General features: G+C 33.3%; 2 protein-coding genes across 2 annotated transcripts in view; both read right to left on the bottom strand.

The window, feature by feature from the left end:
- The window catches only part of LOC149132587 (protocadherin Fat 4-like), a 50999-nt gene that overhangs the window by 16638 nt on the left and 13952 nt on the right, over window positions 1–20409 (bottom strand). The window contains exons 7-12 of the mRNA XM_089363307.1: window positions 19533–19587; window positions 16417–18823; window positions 15995–16133; window positions 14403–14612; window positions 7031–7040; window positions 93–2499 (exon numbers count right to left, since the gene is read on the bottom strand). Of these exons, the coding sequence (XP_089219433.1) occupies window positions 93–2499; window positions 7031–7040; window positions 14403–14612; window positions 15995–16133; window positions 16417–18823; window positions 19533–19587 (5228 nt within the window). The remainder of the gene's footprint in view (window positions 1–92; window positions 2500–7030; window positions 7041–14402; window positions 14613–15994; window positions 16134–16416; window positions 18824–19532; window positions 19588–20409) is intronic.
- On the bottom strand, window positions 1149–15642 carry LOC149132588 (protocadherin beta-15-like). Its single transcript, XM_089362190.1, has 5 exons — window positions 14403–15642; window positions 8806–11240; window positions 8398–8545; window positions 6544–8233; window positions 1149–2527 (listed from the first exon to the last, which is right to left on the bottom strand). The coding sequence occupies exons 2-4, from the start codon at window positions 11200–11202 to the stop codon at window positions 8154–8156; spliced, it is 2625 nt and encodes an 874-aa protein (XP_089218316.1). The 5' UTR covers window positions 11203–11240; window positions 14403–15642; the 3' UTR covers window positions 1149–2527; window positions 6544–8153.

Raw genomic sequence — 20409 nt, 5'->3', positions numbered from 1 at the left:
TGACATATAAATGAAATAAAATATATAAAACATGTTTTCAGAAATATTGACTACAAATATCCAACAAGAAAATTATTAAAAAATATATTTACCTGAGGCACAGGTGGAAGTCTCCTTTGTGTTGTGGAGAATTTCCACTCATCTGGTGTCTGTTCCATCTCCAGAAAAAACTGACTTTTAGATTTTATTGTCTGAAGATTTCGGTTAAATATCTCTTCTGCATTTCTCGTTATTGCAACAGGATTGTTAGTCTGATACAGTAATTGTCTCATCTCAGTCTGAGAGAGAAAGTTGGGATTATCTGCTGTTGTAGGTGAGTCATTTGTGTGATTAATACATCTGAAAACACACAGTGTTATTGACACTACAATGGCCACAGATAATATTACAGCTGCTGCTACAATGATAATTATCCAAGTCATATTCAGGTTGTTATCAGACTGGAATGGGACAGCAGTCAACATTGGAGATGTATCATTACTAACAAACAGTGTTAGTATGATAGCAGTTGTTGCTGATTGAACTGGTGTACCACCGTCTTTCACAATAAACTGCAGCTCATATGTTCCTGCATCATTTTGGTAAACTGTGCGAGAGAAAGATAACACACCAGTGTGTGAGTTCACTGTAAACAGGTTTTTATCATTGGATCTCAGTATTCCATACGTGAGGAAAGCATTGTTTCCAGTGTCTTTGTCAGATGCTTTCAGAATTGTGATGTCCTTCTTACTGTGTGGATGGTAGTGGACATCTAGATTGTAAGGGTCATTATTAGGAAAGATAAAATAGGGAGCATTATCATTTTTATCTAGAATCTCAATAACAATATTGGCAGTGTCATTGAGAGAAGGTGTTCCATTATCTTTCACTAAAACCTGGAACTTATAGATGTCTTTCATTTCTCGATCTATTGATTGTGATGTAGAAATAAATCCATATTTTGTCAGTTGGAAAGGAATGTTATCATTGTTGTTATCATTGATGACAGAATATGTAAGTTGGCCTCCATCTCCAAGATCAGGGTCTGTAGCATTGATGAAGCCAATAGGGAAGTCAACTTTCTGGTTTTCGTAGGTGAGGAATTGGAATGTCTCTTTGGTAAAATGTGGTTCTACATCATTGACATCAGTTACTTTGACAGAGAAATATTTTTTACTTTCTAGTTGAGGTGACCCCATGTCATGACACACAATAGATACTTTATAGTGGTCCCTTATTTCTCTGTCAAGATGGCCCTTAACAATCATTTTATATTCTTTAGAATCTATTTTGGCAAGTTTAAACTTATCATGTTTTAAATCACAGATAACCTCACCATTAGGTCCACTATCAGTGTCAGTGACCATAACATAAGCTATAAAACTACCAATTTTACTTGATTCTGAAACTGCTGTGGAACTCTCTGATAAAGGAGATACAAAATCTATATTTATCAATGGAACATTATTCTGATTATTTATAATGTGAATCTGAACTGCTGCAACAGATTTTTTGGGTGGTTTTCCACCATCTTGTGCTTCTACAAATAATTTATAAGATTGCTTTTTACTAAACTGAAAATTATCATGTAAAAATAAATCTCCAGCGTTCTTATCTAATACAAAATATTTCTGGATATTTCGAGATGTTTTATGGTTGAAATGATAAGAAATCTTTCCATTGTGTCCAGAATCTTGATCTGTGGCTTTTAAAGTAAGAATTGGTAAATGTCTTTGATGTGAATTATTAATAGAGATGTTGTAAAGTTTCTGTGAAAATACAGGCATGTTATCATTGACATCTGTTACAGATATGTGTACCTTGAGTGTAGCTGTTTTGGGAGGGCTGCCTCCATCTTTAGCTTCAAGTGTCAACATATATGAGTCTTTCACTTCCCTGTCTAATTTATCTTCTAGAATGAGTTCAGGTATAAAAATACCATCATGTTTTGTGACAGAGAGAGAAAATGGTTCTCTTTGAATTTTCTTAATCATATATGTAATTTGAGAATTTTTGACTGAAATATCCTGATCAATGGCATTTAGAAGGGAGATCATTTCCCCTTTTCTGTCTTTCTCAGAAAATTCAATTTCAACTTCATTCTGTGGAAATTCAGGAGAATGGTCATTGATGTCTTCTATAAATATTTTAATTCTTAATATTTTCATAAATGTTTCTTCTTTCCTCACTGCTACTTTAACTATTCTGGAACATTCCTTGTTGTATGTACACAGAGACTCAGCATCCAGTGTTTGAGTAGTGTATAGTTTTCCTGAGTTGGTGACATTGAATAAGTGAGAACCACTCTCGACTGTCCTTTGTAGTTGTGTAAATGTAATGAGAGTGTGTTGTTGATGTGTGAGAGGGTGTGATAAGTTGGAGTCAACAGCAATGTCTCCTATATAGGTGTGAGGACTGTCTTCTTCCTTGACATGGTATGTAATATCTATGGACAGTACAAGGGTGATCAGTAAATGTAGAAGACACAGTAGACCAATATATGCTGTCATGTCTGGAATTCTTCATCACATTTCAGCAGGAGAAATTGCTACAAAAGACAGTAAATATATTTAAAGTTTATGTAGAATGTAAACCAAATTATATTTATAATAATAACTGTGACAGTGAATATAGGAGCTAACTCAGATGAAGTAGATGGAAGAAACACAATCAGGGTCCAGTCACTTGGGTTGAAGTGGTCAGATGAGTTTACACACTTGGTGATATTGTGTACAACATGACTGAGACATAATTGGAGTGGAAACAGTATGGGAGGTAGGGGCGGGGAAAGCGTAAAACAAGAACGTATGGTGACTTCATCTGTGAGAATGGTGCTAGTAGAATTCCTTTGGTTGATGAGTGAAAGGATTTTAAGATTCTGTCTCAGAATATCAGAATGTGAAGTGATTGTGAAACAATTATGTAATAGCACTTATTAATTACAATATTATATGTGGATGGTGACACAATAATATGGCACAAAATGTCACCTATGTATTTAAACATTCCCAAAAATGTTAAGATGTTTCTGACTAGGTGTCCAGATACTGTACTCCCTAAACAGCCACAAATGAGATCCAATACAATTACTGTTTAAGTAGGAGGCTTTCTATGTTTACATAAAACCATAGATAATGATGGATAACTGAAGGAGAACGATGGTCAATAATTACTCTTGACTCTGGTTGGTGCTGAATTACTGTTTGGTTCAGTCAGTAAAGTACCAGACAACCAGCAAAGAGGTAGGTGGTTCATACCCATTAGAGAAATTGGATATCAACATCCACTTCATAGATCCATCTAATTTAGAGAAGGTTTAGCTTAGTGGCTGGTAACTATTTCATATGATAAATAAAGTAAGTAAATTTTGAAGTTCAGACTGAAGTGAGTAACAATATAAATATGTCTTATATTGTCTGGTGAAATGTCATTTAGGATTAATAATTATAAAATACAAACAGTTCTATGAGATTAAAGTAAAGTTACATCATCATCATCATCATTTAATGTCTGTTGCCCATACTGGCATGGGTTGGATGGTTTGACTTGGGCTAATAAACTGAAGGGCTACACCCAAACTCCAGTCTGATTCGATATGGTTTCTACGGCTGGATGCCCTTCCCAATACCAACCACTTCAAAAGTGTAATGGGTGCTTTTACGTGCCACTAGCATGGGTGCCAGTTGCGTGACACCAGTATCTGTCACGTCTACAATTTTGCTTGGCTTGATGGGTCTTCTACTCATGCACAGCACAGTGCTAAAGGGCTGTGTCATTTGTCATTGCTTCCATGAGGCCCAACGCTCGAAAGGTGCTCCTTATGTGCACCAGCACAAGTGCTAGTTACTTGACACTGAATTATAATGAAGCTATTATGTAGTGCTGTGGTGAAAATCTAATCACAGAAATTTGAGTTGAGAAACCTAAAAATTTGGAAAATGCCACCTGGGTAGAGAATATTTTAATAATTTAACTCTTTTGTTACCGTATTTCTGTTGAGATGCTCTGTTTCTTTTAATTACTTCAAATATAACAAAGAATTTAGTAAAATAACTAATTTATCATTAATATAAATTGTGACTAAGGTTTGGTGGAAGATTTACATTCAAAATTTATGAAAACAAGACATTTGTACTCAGAGCCAGTTTCAGCCAGGTTGGTAACACAAGGGTTAAACAGTATTTTAATAGAATATCATTAAATAAGCAACACTTCAAATACTTAATTATATTGATAAAATAATTATTACAACCTAACAAGCCATATGAAAAGCACCCATTACACCCTGTAAAGTGATTGGCACTAAGAAAGTATGAAGCCTAAGAAACCTTACCAAAACAAACAATTGGAGCCTGATGCAGACCTCTGGCTTGCCAGCACCTGTCAAAGTAACCTACCCATCCATGCCAGCATGGAAAACAGATGTTAAATGATGATGATGATGATGATGATGATGATGATGATGATGACAGAATAGTTTATAAAATTATGTGGAAATATTTTACGAAGATATCTTTTACTAGATATAAAAATTGAGATTAGAAAATGGTGGAGTGACTGTTGATGATGGAAAATATGATCATCTTCATAAAATATGTGGATCTCTTTCTTATCAAATTAATTGTAATAGAAGTAATTTAATCCCTATTTTCACATATTCTTTTACTCTTTTACTTGTTTCAGTCATTTGACTGTGGCCATACTGGAGCACTGCCTTTAGTCAAGCAAATCGACCCCAGGACTTATTCTTTGTAAGCCTAGTACTTACTCTATCGGTCTCTTTTCCCGAACCGCTAAGTTACGGGGACGTAAACACACCAGCATCGATTGTCAAGCGATGTTAGGGGGACAAACATAGACACACATACATATATACATATATACGACAGGCTTCTTTCAGTTTCCATCTACCAAATCCAATCACAGGGCTTTGGTCGGCCTGAGGCTATAGTAGAAGACACTTACCCAAGGCGTCACGCAGTGGGACTGAACCTGGAACCAAGTGGTTCGTAAGCAAGCTACTTACTACACAGCCACTCCTATGCCTATGTAGATTTTATACATGTAAAGTATTTTTGCTATGTTACATTTAGTAAGGAACAACTATAATATGATGTCTGTTAGTTTGAAGAAAGACGATGATATCATTTCTGATCAATTCTCAAAAAAATTTACAACATTCATCTATTGTTGTCAGAGTTAATATATTTTAACAAAACATTACAATATCATCAGTTTATATTTCACACGAAATATCTTAAATAACACAACTATACTAAATTATATTTATTGCCATCTGAATAGTTAATAATAACAATAATTTATAGGATTCAGGTAGGTATACAGAAGCAAAAAAAGAGAAGAGTGCCATTGTTATCAAGTGAACAATATTTTGGCATCTGGTGTGACTTGCACAAGTTCAAAAAATAAACTTTGCTTCTGTATACCTACTGGAGGAGTTACCTCAATCCTACAAAATATTACCAAAAATGAAGTAGATTGACAAGTTTATCTTTTGAACGCGTGGAAGGCACGCTAGATGCCGAAATATCATTCAACTAATAATAATAATAATCCTTTCTACTACAGGCACAAGGCCTGAAATTTGGAGATGGGGAATAGTTGATTACTACGACTCCAGTGTTTCACTGGTATTTATTTTATCGACCATCGAAAGAATGAAAGGCAAAGTCGACCTCGGTGGAATCTGAACTCAGAACATAAAGACATGAAATACTGCTAAGCATTTCGCCTGATGTGATAATGATTCTGCCAGCTCACCACTTTAATAATAATAATAATAATAATAATAATAATAATAATAATAATAATAATAATGATAATAAAACATTCTTAGTTTATTCATCATCATCATCATCATCATCGTTTAACGTCCGCTTTCCATGCTAGCATGGGTTGGACGATTTGACTGAGGACTGGTGAAACCGGATGGCAACACCAGGCTCCAGTCTGATTTAGCAGAGCATAACAAACACTTAACAGAGTATATCTGTATCTATCTATCTGTTTTCCATCTATCTATCTATCTATCTGTCTATAGGGATATTAGTGATCTGTTAGAGTTCATTGAAGGTAGAGAAAGATTAAGACTTAATCAGTGAATTATTACAACAAAATATATATAAACTATATTGACATACATTATTATCACCCAGTCTTATTGGCTACCAATCTAATAATTTCTGTCAGTGAAATAAATATATATACAAATAGTTTGAACAATATAATATAAATATTATAAATAAAACATATTTTAGCAATATATATAGTCTAAAATATCTTGTATACTGTTTCTAGTGTGATTCTGACATTAAAAGATGTAATGCGGTTCGAAGTAATTGTATTACAATGGCTACTGCAATGGTTGTTGTTATTAATGGTGGAAGTGATGGCTAGATCACTCGATCCTCCACTGTCCCAGTCCCCGAATATATATACAACATGGCAGACATTTTAGATATTATCCTTACCCTGTCTTTCACTAGAAACACATATAATATAAATGAATATGAAAAGATAATAAAGAGAGACAGAGAGATGTACCTGCATTGTTTAATCCTTCACTGTAGTTGTGTGTGATGGATGATGTGTATCCTGCTGTAGTGTTCCACTCTAACTGCTGCTGCTGCTGTAGTGGTATTATAGTGGTACTGCTGCTGTTGTAGTAGTGTTCCTGTGTTACTGCTGCTGCTGCTGTTGTAGTGGTGGTGGTGTTCCTGTGTAACTGCTGATATAATAGTGTGACAGTTGCTGTATGTAGTGGGAGGTGAGATGTTAGCCAGATGCTGGTGTGTGCTAGTTACAACTCTATGTCCTCCACACACACACACACACACAATTGTGTGTATGATGAACAAAGAAAAAAGCTATCAGCCTCACTTTCAATATTGAAAGAAATATAGAAAATCTCTCTCATCCAATAGGAAATTACTGCAATGTTGTCTGTGTCACACAAACACATCAAATAAGGGAAGTCATGTTAAACAGAAGCAACTTCACTTTTTCTATTTAATAAAAACACTACATTTACATATCTAATGCTAGGAAATAAGAGATTTGTATTAAAATATAAGATTTAAAGTAATATTTCTGGATATTTGATGGATTATTATTAACTTCACTATAAGAATACATATTCATTTCTATCAGTAAGAAATTGATTGTAGAATAAGTCAACAAAGATTTCATTATTTAAGAAGTTTACATGACTACATAAACTGTAAACAAAGTAAATTAAAAGAAATTAAAATATCTCCAAATTAAGAATAAAAAAAACATGATTTTTCTGATACTTTCTTTACTTTATACATAATAAAATATGAAACTTTTAGAATTTCTAAGAAAACTTCAAAAATGAATTGATAGTTTTAGTATGTTACCGATATAGGTAACAGTACATTATTGGATGTCACAGGAGTTAACAATAAACTATAATTATATTTACTAGTAAATATCATCATCATCGTTTAACGTCCGCTTTCCATGCTAGCATGGGCTGGACGATTTGACTGAGGGCTGGTGAAACTGGATGGCAACACCAGGCTCCAATCTAATTTGGCAGAGTTTCTACAGCTGGATGCCCTTCCTAACGCCAACCACTCAGAGAGTGTAGTGGGTGCTTTTATGTGTCACCAGCACAAAGGCCAGTCAGGCGGTACTGGCAACGGCCACGCTCGAAATGGTGTCTTTTATGTGCCACCAGCACAAGAGCCAGTCCAGGGGCACTGGCAATTCATTAGTAATTAGTAAAATTCAATATACACTAAATATAAAAGAAGAGGAGAAACCAAAAGTGGAATATTGTAAATGAAAGCAAACAATTTATGGTAGAATTGATATCAAACCAAAAGATACTACAACTAAACATTCTTGGATGACTCAAACTAATTGACCAATGTTTAGTGAAATGTCTATATTAAGACTGAGAGGAAAATTACTATTTTATAATAGTGGATTATGGTAAGTAGGGTAGGGACTTTGTGATAATTAATGAATCAGAGATGTAAATTAGTGGTCATAACAGATGCCACAGTAAGGCTCTTTAAGTGTGATGTGTGAAAGAAACATAGAGTTTATATTTTTATATGAATAGAAAGTATTGTATAAGATTTGGTGTGTGAGAGAATCATTTAACAATAGTCATGGATCATCTACTATGTTGGCTGTAGATAGGTATCTTGTATTTGTTGTCCCTTTAGTATTGTGGCTGCAACTGGATTGTCATTGGTATATTCTGCAAAATATCAAATATACAAACACAAATTACATTTCAATATAACAACTCCAATATATAAAGATAGAAACATTGATCTTATATTACACTAAGCATAACATTATATATTGTCCTACAGTAATAAAGGTAATTACATTTATATGTTATGTTTTGATAAAAGTTACCTGGTTCTGCAGGTATCTCATCATATGGTTTAGTCTTGCCATTACTCTTGCTAGCTTCTCTGTCCTTTTGGGATGTTAAGGAGTCACTGTTGTAGTTAGACATGATGGAACTGGTGCGACGTTCTTGACTGTGGATCGAATCACATCTCTGTTGATTATAGAAAAAGGAATCCTGTATTTCTATAAAGACTGTTGTAACGGCTTTGCTATCACTAAGACAATAAAGAACAATTAATTCAGAATGTCACAGACAAACCATAAATTTTAACTAAAGGAACAAAAAATTTCATACATATGAGAATCTGAAGTAGATAATTTGAAAGAAACATTTGAATGCACATCAATAATTGATTAAATACTTTTGTATTCAAAATCAGAAGGATATCAGAGTTGTAAAGTAATATTTACCTGAGGCACAGGTGGGAGTCTTCTTTGAGTTGTTGAGAATTTCCACTCATCCGGTGTCTGTTCCATTTCCAGAAAAAACTGACTTTTAGATTTTATTGTCTGAAGATTTCGGTTAAATATCTCTTCTGCATTTCTCGTTATTGCAACAGGATTGTTAGTCTGATACAGTAATTGTCTCATCTCAGTCTGAGAGAGAAAGTTGGGATTATCTGCTGTTGTAGGTGAGTCATTTGTGTGATTAATACATCTGAAAACACACAGTGTTATGGACACTACAATAGCCACAGATAGTATTACAGCTGCTGCTACAATGATAATTATCCAAGTCATATTCAGGTTGTTACCAGACTGGAATGGGACAGCAGTCAACATTGGAGATGTATCATTACTAACAAACAGTGTTAGTATGATAGCAGTTGTTGCTGATTGAACTGGAGTACCACCATCTTTCACTATAAACTGCAGCTCATATGTTCCTGCATCATTTTGGTAAACTGTGCGAGAGAAAGATAACACACCAGTGTGTGAGTTCACTGTAAACAGGTTTTTATCATTGGATCTCAGTATTCCATATGTGAGGAAAGCATTGTTTCCAGTGTCTTTGTCAGATGCTTTCAGAATTGTGATGTCCTTCTTACTGTGTGGATGGTAGTGGACATCTAGATTGTAAGGGTCATTATTAGGAAACGTAAAATAGGGAGCATTATCATTTTTATCTAGAATCTCAATAACAATATTGGCAGTGTCATTGAGAGAAGGTGTTCCATTATCTTTCACTAAAACCTGGAACTTGTAGATGTCTTTCATTTCTCGATCTATTGATTGTGATGTAGAAATAAATCCATATTTTGTCAGTTGGAATGGAATGTTATCATTGTTGTTATCATTGATGATAGAATATGTAAGTTGGCCTCCATCTCCAAGATCAGGGTCTGTAGCATTGATGAAGCCAATAGGGAAGTCAACTTTCTGGTTTTCATAGGTGAGGAATTGGAATGTCTCTTTGGTAAAATGTGGTTCTACATCATTGACATCAGTTACTTTGACAGAGAAATATTTTTTACTTTCTAGTTGAGGTGACCCCATGTCATGACACACAACAGATACTTTATAGTGGTCCCTTATTTCTCTGTCAAGATGGCCCTTAACAATCATTTTATATTCTTTAGAATCTATTTTGGCAAGTTTATATTTATCATGTTTTAAATCACAGATAACCTCACCATTAGGTCCACTATCAGCGTCAGTGACCATAACATAAGCTATAAAACTATCTACTTCACTGTTTTCTGAAACTGCTGTGGAACTCTCTGATAAAGGAGATACAAAATCTATATTTATCAATGGAGCATTATTCTCGTTATTAATTACATGAAGCTGAACTCTGGTAACAGATTTTTTGGGAGGTTTTCCTCCATCTCTTGCTTCAATAAATAATTTATAAGATTGCTTTTTACTAAACTGAAAATTATCATGTAAAAATAAATCTCCAGTTTTCTTATCTAATACAAAATATTTCTGGATATTTTGAGATGTTTTATGGTTGAAATGAAAAGAAATCTTTCCATTGTCTCCAGAATCTTGATCTGTGGCTTTTAAAGTAAGAATTGGTAAATGTCTTTGATGTGAATTATTTATAGAGATGTTGTAGAGTCTCTGTGAAAATACAGGTATGTTATCATTGACATCTGTTACAGATATGTGTACCTTGAGTGTAGCTGTTTTGGGAGGGTTCCCTCCATCTTTAGCTTGAACTGCCAAAATATATGAGTCTTGTAGTTCTCTGTCTAATGTTTCTTCTAGTATGAGTTCAGGTATGAAAATACCATCCTGTTTTGTGACAGAGAGAGAAAATGGTTCACTCTTTCTTATTTCAATTATATATGTAAGTTGAGAATTTTTTATTGAAATATCTTTATCAATTGCATTTAGAAGGGATATTCTAGTTCCTTTACTGTCTGTCTCAGAAAATTTAATTTTAACTTCATTCTGTGGAAATTCTGGTGAATGGTCATTGATGTCATATATTAATATTTTTATTTTCAGGATTTTCATAAACGTTTGTCCCTTTCTCACAGCTACTTTAACTATTCTGGAACATTCCTTGTTGTACGTACACAGAGACTCAGCATCCAGTGTTTGAGTTGTGTATAGTTTTCCTGAGTTGGTGACATTAAATAAGTGAGAACCACTCTCGACTGTCCTTTGTAGTTGTGTAAATGTAATGAGAGTGTGTTGTTGATGTGTGAGAGGGTGTGATAAGTTAGAGTCAACAGCAATGTCTCCTATATAGGTGTGAGGACTGTCTTCTTCCTTGACATGGTATGTAATATCTATGGACAGTACAAGGGTGATCAGTAAATGTAGAAGACACAGTAGACCAATATATGCTGTCATGTCTGGAATTCTTCATCACACTTTAGCAGGAGAAATTTCTACAAAACACCAGAAACACATTTAAAGTTTATGTATAATTTAACAAACTTATTCTATTTATAATAATCATCGTGAAACTTCTATTTCTATCTCTAAACGTGTTCCATTACTCGCAATTGTATAGTCTTCTGAGATCTGACAATCTTTAAGACAATATATAACGAGAGTTATCTCCCTCGAATAAATCTTCCATCTTTATCAGAAATATGAAACGTCTTGTTTAAGTTATTTTTCAATGTGCTTTTCCGTGAAAATTCAGTCTATTTTCAGAGTTAGCAATTAAACATTTCAGGTTTAATGTCGATAAATTCTGAACAGATTCATGTATTTCTTAAAAAAATATATGTATCCTGAAATAACGGTTCCAAATTTTGGCACAAGGCCAGCAACATCCTGGGTGGGGTTAAGTTTATTACATTGGCCCCAGTCTTCAACTAGTGCTTATTTTACTGAAAGGATGAACGGCAGAGCTGACCTTGGCAGTATTTGAACACAGAATGTAATGACAGATGAAAAGCAGCTAAGTATTTTGTCCAGGTTGCCAACGAATCTGCTAGCTTGCCACCATCATGCATACTGATGTATTAAAAACTAATATAGAAAAGATGAATACCAAAGTGAGATACTAAATATCTTGGAATTAAACTCAAATCGCTTGGTATTGTTTCTATGGCTGGATACCCTTCTTGTTGCCAAACACTATACAGTGAGTACTGGTTGCCTTTCATGTTGCACCAGCTCCAGCTACGTCACCAAGTATCTTATGAGACAAGACAACACACACACACCACATCGACATGTAACTCCAACTCAATGTGTTGAGTGCTCTTTTCTTTCATTTGTTCTCTCTCGTGTATTTCTGTGTATGCATATATATTCTTTCATTTGTTTCAGTCATTTGACTCTGGCCATGCTAGAGCACTGCCTTTAGTGGAACAAACCAACCCCAGAACTGATTCTTTGTAAGTCTAGTACTAATTCTATCATTCTCTTTTGCTGAACTGTCAAGTTACTGGGATGTAACCAGTGAGATCATTTCAAGAAATCCGGAAATCATCTCTCAATGTTCATTTACATGCTCAAGGGAAGGAATGCATAATATTTGCATTAAGGGACAACTGTTTCCATGTTTCAGTCTCTTAGACATCATCAGCATAGCGTAGTCTAAAAGAGCATTCACATTATTTGACAAAGACATTGCATATAGAGGAAATGACTTATGAATAACTTTTCACCATTATTGTTTTCATAATTAAAAAAAAACAAGGAGATCAGGGAAAGAATTCCAATGTGACAATGGCATCAAAGAGCAATAAATAAAGGTTTGATGTAATGAATGTTTTATACAAAATGGTTCTAAATAAATTGAAAATTGAAGTGGAGAAAGAAACCCTGGTGACAATACATGCTACTCTTAAAATACTGTGAGAGCAAAGGAATAGGTCTGTCAGCTGAAGCTAAAACAGAATCAATCACATAAGAGAGTGTTGGCACCATGAAACTCCTCTTCTCAGGACTATAATATTTGCTTCAGTTCAATGTGCCATTCTCTTTCCAGCATGTGAAAGGAAAGTAAACAAAATATCACAGACTGCTTTACAAGTTCTTGATTAATAAAGGATAATTGGCATTAAATTAACTCATAAAGTCAAGAACAATCTCTACAGCAGAGTGAAATGAGGGGGAAAACAACCATGAAAACTTTGATAACCAGATGTAAAATTTATCAATGAGAATTACAAAACGTCTCTTATCATTAATGAAGGAGGCCAGAAAATCTCAGTGAATTATCAACCAATTTAACAAAAACTATATATTTTTTAATTGTTATATGTATACAAATATACATTTTTCAACAAATATAACATGACAAACTCTGATTGACTTCTCTCACTGTCAGCTGCTTCATTTTAGGCCAAAAAAAAAATTTTTTTTTCTAATCCTAAAAAGTGTTACAAATACATTTAGAGAATACTGAAAGCAATAAATAGAATGTTATTGGATCAGAGGACGTTGTCAAACCTGATAGAGGATATCTAGAAGACTTATTCATCCAATATCTTCAAGGAATATTTAATTTGTTGAAAAAAAAAGGATTATTAAAATTTGACAGAGAGGTATAGATAACACAGAATAATTTATGAAATAATGCTGAATATTTCACAATATATCTTAAAGGTACAAAAATAGGGACTGTAAAATATTTCAGTAGAGGTTGTTCATAGAAATTTATCTATAATTATCACCCTGAAATATTTAGATCTATTTACTAAGTGTAATAATGATAATTTAACCCCCATTTAGATATATTTTGTAAGCTTTATATCATACTGCTACACATAATATAATTTTGTGATGTCTGTTAATTTGCAGAAAGAGGATATTATTTCTGACCAATTCTCAAAAAATCTACAAAATTCATTGATTGTTGTCAGAGTTAATATATTTTAACAACACAGGACAATATTGTCAGTTTATACCTCATAACAAATATCTTAAATAACAATTCTACTATTCTAAATAAATCAACATCTTAATAATAACAACAATAATAATAACAAAATACACTTTTTGCATACAGAGAAATGTATAATTGATATTTAACAGGGTGGGTATCTATCTATATATCTCTCTACCCATATATATATATATATATATATATATATATATATATATATATGGATATTAATATTAGTGATCTGTTAGAGATTATTCAAACTAGACAAAGATTAAGATTTAATAAGTGAATTATTATAAACTATAATGACATACATTATTAACACCCAGTCTTACTGGCGTTCAATCAATGTTTTCTGACAGTTGAATAAATATATATACACCTAGTTTGGACTATATTAGACCAATATTATATATAAAATATATGTATAGTCTAATATCTCTTGTGTGATTCCAACATTAAAAGACATAATCCAGTACGAAGTAATTGTAATACAATGACTACTGCAGTTCTTGTTGCTATTAATGGTGGCAGTGATGGTTAGAACTCTCGATCCTCCACTATCCCAGTCCCTGTGTATAAACATACAACATGGCAGACATTTTAGATATTATCCTTACCCTGTCTTTCATTAGAAACACATATAATATAAATGTTACAATGAATATGAAAAGATAATAAAGAGAAAGAGAGAGAGACTTACCTGCATTGTTTAATCCTTCACTGTAGTTGTGTGTGATGGATGATGTGTATCCTGCTGTAGTGTTCCACTCTAACTGCTGCTGCTGCTGAAGTGGTATTATAGTGGTACAACTGCTGTTGTAGTAGTGTTCCTGTGTTACTGCTGCTGCTGCTGTTGTTGTAGTGGTGGTGGTGTTCCTGTGTAACTGCTGATATAATAGTGTGACAGTTGCTGTATGTAGTGGGAGGTGAGATGTTAGCCAGATGCTGGTGTGTGCTAGTTACAACTCTATGTCCTCCACACACACACACACAATTGTGTGTATGATGAACAAAGAAAAAAGCTATCAGCCTCACTTTCAATATTGAAAGAAATCTAGAAAATCTCTCTCATCCAATAGGAAATGACTGCAATGTTGTCTGTGTCACACAAACACGTCAAATAAGAGAATTCATGTTAAACAGAAGCAACTTCACTTTTTCTATCTAATAAAAACACTAAGTTTTCATATTTAATGTTAGGAAATTTGTATTAAAATATAAGATTTATAATAATATTTCTTGATATTTGATACGTTATTATTAACTTCACTATAAGAATACATTTTCAGGATTCCTATCAGAAACAAAATGATTTTAGAAGAAGTCATCAAAGATTTCATTATTTAAGAAGTTTGCATGATTGGATAAACTGAAAACGAAGTAAATTAGGAGAAACAAATATATTTCTGACTAAAAAAATTAAAAAAACACATGATTTTCTGATATTTTATACTTTATACTTCATGAAATATGAAACTTTTGAATTTCAAAATCAAAGCAAACTTCAGAACTGAGTTGGTAGTTTTAGCATGTGACCAATATAGGAGACAATACTATATTGGAAGGTGTGGGAATCAACAGTTATTTGTCTGTACTGATATTGATTAGTTTATATCTCAAAATTTAATATACAGTGAATATAAAAGAAAAAGAGAAAAAACCAAAAGAAGAATATGCTAAATAAAAGTAAAATAATGGCAGAATTTAGTATGATACTAATTAATAGTAGAATTAGTATCAAACTAAAAGATACTATAACTAAACATTTTAGGTTAAATCAGGTTAATTTATCTAAGTTTAGTGAAATGTCTATACTAAAACTGACAGTAAAATAAATGTTTGATATTAATTAGCTATGGTAATGTAGGGTTGTAATATTTAATGTAACCGAGATGCGATAAAGGGATGATAGTAGATACCACTGTAAGGCTCTCAATGTGTGTAACGTGTGAAAGAAACATAGAGTTGATATTTTTTATATGAATATAAAGTATTGTATAAGATTTGGTGTGTGAGAGAATCATTTAACAATAGTCATGGAACATCTACTATGTTGGCTGTAGATAGGTATCTTGTATTTGTTGTCCCTTTAGTATTGTGGCTGCAACTGGATTGTCATTGGTATATTCTGCAAAATATCAAATATACAAACACAAATTACATTTCAATATAACAACTCCAATATATAAAGATAGAAACATTGATCTTATATTACACACAGCATAACATTATATATTGTCCTACAGTAATAAAGGTAATTACATTTATATGTTATGTTTTGATAAAAGTTACCTGGTTCTGCAGGTGTCTCATCATATGGTTTAGTCTTGCCATTACTCTTGCTAGCTTCTCTGTCCTTTTGGGATGTTAAGGTGTCACTGTTGTAGTTGCAACTGGTGCGACGTTCTTGACTATGGATTGAATCACATCTCTGTTGATTAGAAAAAAGGAATCACTCCTAATAAAACTCTTTATATAAATACTTTATATAAAGTGCATTGTATTTCTATATTGAATGCTGTAACTGTTTTTATATCTCTAACGTTATAAAAAATAATCAATTCGAACAGCAAAAGCTATACAAAAAATAATAACTAAAGACATAAACCATTTTGTACACATTAGGGACTGCTTGAACATATGTCAATAATGGATAAAATACTTTTATAATAAAAAATAAAACAAAAACATCTATTATCCAAAATAATATTTACCTGAGGAACAGGTGGAAGTCTTCTTTGTGTTGTTGAGAATTTCCACTCATCTGGTGTCTGTTCCATCTCCAGAAAAAACTGACTTTTAGATTTTATAGTCTGAAGATTTCGGTTAAATATCTCTTCTGCATTTCTTGTTATTGCAACAGGATTGTTAGTCTGATACAGTAATTGTCTCATCTCAGTCTGAGAGAGAAAGTTGGGATTATCTGCTGTTGTAGGTGAGTCATTTGTGTGATTAATACATCTGAAAACACACAGTGTTATTGACACTACAATAGCCACAGATAGTATTACAGCTGCTGCTACAATGATAATTATCCAAGTCATATTCAAGTTGTTACCAGACTGGAATGGGACAGCAGTCAACATTGGAGATGTATCATTACTAACAAACAGTGTTAGTATGATAGCAGTTGTTGCTGATTGAACTGGAGTACCACCATCTTTCACTATAAACTGCAGCTCATATGTTCCTGCATCATTTTGGTAAACTGTGCGAGAGAAAGATAAGACACCAGTGTGTGAGTTCACTGTAAACAGGTTTTTATCATTGGATCTCAGTATTCCATATGTGAGGAAAGCATTGTTTCCAGTGTCTTTGTCAGATGCTTTCAGAATTGTGATGTCCTTCTTACTGTGTGGATGGTAGTGGACATCTAGATTGTAAGGGTCATTATTAGGAAACGTAAAATAAGGTGCATTATCGTTTTTATCTAGAATCTCAATAACAATATTAGCAGTGTCATTGAGAGAAGGTGTTCCATTATCTTTCACTAAAACCTTGAACTTGTAGATGTCTTTCATTTCTCGATCTATTGATTGTGATGTAGAAATAAATCCATATTTTGTCAGTTGGAAAGGAATGTTATCATTGTTGTTATCATTGATGATAGAATATGTAAGTTGGCCTCCATCTCCAAGATCAGGGTCTGTAGCATTGATGAAGCCGATAGGGAAGTCAACTTTCTGGTTTTCATAGGTGAGGAATTGGAATGTCTCTTTGGTAAAATGTGGTTCTACATCATTGACATCAGTTACTTTGACAGAGAAATATTTTTTACTTTCTAGTTGAGGTGACCCCATGTCATGACACACAATAGATACTTTATAGTGGTCCCTTATTTCTCTGTCAAGATGGCCCTTAACAATCATTTTATATTCTTTAGAATCTATTTTGGCAAGTTTAAATTTATCATGTTTTAAATCACAGATAACCTCACCATTAGGTCCACTGTCAGTGTCAGTGACCATAACATAAGCTATAAAACTATCTACTTCACTGTCTTCTGAAACTGCTGCTGAGCTCTCTGTTAAAGGAGATACAAAATCTATATTTATTAATGGAGCAGTATTCTCATTATTAATCATGTGAATTTGAACTGCTGCAACAGATTTTTTGGGAGGCTTTCCTCCGTCTCTTCCTTCTACAAATAATTTATAAGACTCCATCTTAGGAAACTGAAAATTATCATGTAAAAATAAATCTCCAGTTTTCTTATCTAATACAAAATACTTCTGGATTTTTCGAGATGTTTTATGGTTGAAATGATAAGAAATCTTTCCATTGTCTCCAGAATCTTGATCTGTGGCTTTTAAAGTAAGAATTGGTAAATGTCTTTGATGTGAGTTAGTTATAGAGATGTTGTACACTTCTTGTGAAAATACAGGTGTGTTATCATTGACATCTGTTACAGATATGTGTACCTTGAGTGTAGCTGTTTTGGGAGGGTTCCCTCCATCTTTAGCTTCCAAGGTCAACATATATGAATCTTTGAGTTCCCTGTCTAATCTATCTTCTAGAATTAATTCAGGTATGAAAATGCCCTTGTGTTTTGTAACAGAGAGTGAAAATGGCTCTCTCTTACTATTCTTAATTCTATATGTAATTTGAGAATTTTTTATTGAAATATCTTCATCAATGGCATTTAGGAGAGAGATTCTTGTCCCTGTAGTGTCTCTTTCTAGAAATTCAATTTCAACTTCATTTTGTGGAAATTCTGGTGAATGATCATTGACATCCTCTATTAATATTTTTAGTTTTAATATTTTCATAAATGTCTTTCCTTTCCTCACTGCTACTTTAACTATTCTGGAACATTCCTTGTTGTATGTACACAGAGACTCAGCATCCAGTGTTTGAGTAGTGTATAGTTTTCCTGAGTTGGTGACATTAAATAAGTGAGAACCACTCTCGACTGTCCTTTGTAGTTGTGTAAATGTAATGAGAGTGTGTTGTTGATGTGTGAGAGGGTGTGATAAGTTGGAGTCAACAGCAATGTCTCCTATATAGGTGTGAGGACTGTCTTCTTCCTTGACATGGTATGTAATATCTATGGACAGTACAAGGGTGATCAGTAAATGTAGAAGACACAGTAGACCAATATATGGTGTCATGTCTGGAATTCTTCATCACACTTTAACAGGAGAAATTGCTACAAAAGATAACAAAAATATTTAAAGCTTACGTAGAATTAAAACAAAATATGACATAAAAGCAAAAACTACTTTGTAAATATTATTTTCATCTTCAAATATATACTATTAGACTCATCAGAACTATTTATAATGTGTCAACTTTTCTCTTCTGATGACAGTTACATCTTGGGTGTGATGTGGTGGCCAAATGGATGACAGGAAAGAAAAACCAGGGAACAGTAAAGACCAAAGTACTTGACATTCCATGATAGTTTCAATATAGAACTGCTAGAAGTTCAATGTTGAACTAAAAATATATATTGATAGAGTTCAGTCAAGTATTTTTCTAAGGAAGTTAATGGAACCAGTTGGAGTGGCTACCTTCCTCCACGTAGGCAGGGGAACACACTTCACTTGCCATGGTTTCTAAATCTATATTCTTAACAGCTTATGGTTTATACAGTTCTATATTTAAGAGATGAGGAATTATGTACATTATTTACATTTGACGGATATTTGTCCTCATCTTTGTTGTTAACACAATGTTTTGGCTGATATACTCTCCAGCCTTCTTTCCCCAAGACACCTGATGAAAGCTGGAGGGTATACCAGCCGAAACGTTGTGTTAACCAGAAACAAGATGAGGACAAATATCTGTCAAATGTAAATAACATAAATAAAGCTTATGGTTTACTTACAGAGAGTGCTGGGTACATTTTGTCATGGCACAAGCACTAGAGAAGTTGATATATCCTTCAGAAGATAATATATCTTTATATTTTTATAATGGAAATAAATATCTTGCAAATACAATAAAGATGCATTTTTTTTGCAAGATATGTTTTAGCAGAGATCTCAATAAATTAAAGACAAATTCAGATAGTATATATGTTTGTATGTCTATTCACCTTTTATTTCATTATATTGTCTATAGATATTAAAATAAACTCTTATATAGTTTTTTTTATTTTTTGAAGAATGAACTCCATGAAAACATGAAAAAAAAAAAAAACAACCTGAAAATGAACTCCATGAAAACAAAATCCATGCAGTCTGAAAATGAAGGACAATGCTGAATAGAAGTGGGAAGCAGAAAAATTGAGGAGCTAAAGGAGTAGATCTAGTTGGCGTATACAACAGAAATGTGCCATAGACATGAATGTTGAAATGTCAAGGAGTATGAAGGTAGGATGGAAGGTATTTACCTTGATAACAAAACTGGACAAACCTCTACAAGCCAGTCTCTTCAATAGCAATGTCCTAGCTGCACACTTATATGCAAGTGAGACATGAACTACTATGGAGAGGGAAGAATATCAATTAGCTATGAGACAACAAAAGGTCATGCAACGATCCATGCTAGGAGAGCATATCTGAAATGGGGAGATCAGTCAAAGTAACCTACTCATCCATGCCAGCACGGAAAACAGATGTTAAATGATGATGATGACGACAGAATAGTTCATAAAATCATGTGGATATATTTTACAAAGATATCTTTTACTAGATAGAAAGATTGAGACTAGAAAAAGTTGATGATGGAAAAATATAATTATCTTCATAAAGTATGTGGAT

The sequence above is a fragment of the Octopus bimaculoides genome, chromosome 14, assembly GCF_046866305.1.
Source record: "Octopus bimaculoides isolate indiv1 chromosome 14, ASM4686630v1, whole genome shotgun sequence".
In the NCBI taxonomy this organism is placed as follows: Eukaryota; Metazoa; Mollusca; class Cephalopoda; order Octopoda; family Octopodidae; genus Octopus; species Octopus bimaculoides.
The sequence above is the reverse complement of the archived record's forward strand: the minus strand, read 5'-3'. Positions and strand labels throughout refer to the sequence as shown.

Excerpts from the sequence above, each read along its gene's own strand:
- LOC149132588 (XM_089362190.1), bottom strand. The coding sequence starts at position 11,202 with ATGACAGCATATATTGGTCTACTGTGTCTTCTACATTTACTGATCACC. Across the intron at positions 8,546-8,805 it reads GACTCCCACCTGTGCCTCAG|AGATGTGATTCGATCCACAG; the intron begins GTAAATATTACT and ends TATAATCAACAG. Across the intron at positions 8,234-8,397 it reads TGAGATACCTGCAGAACCAG|AATATACCAATGACAATCCA; the intron begins GTAACTTTTATC and ends GATATTTTGCAG.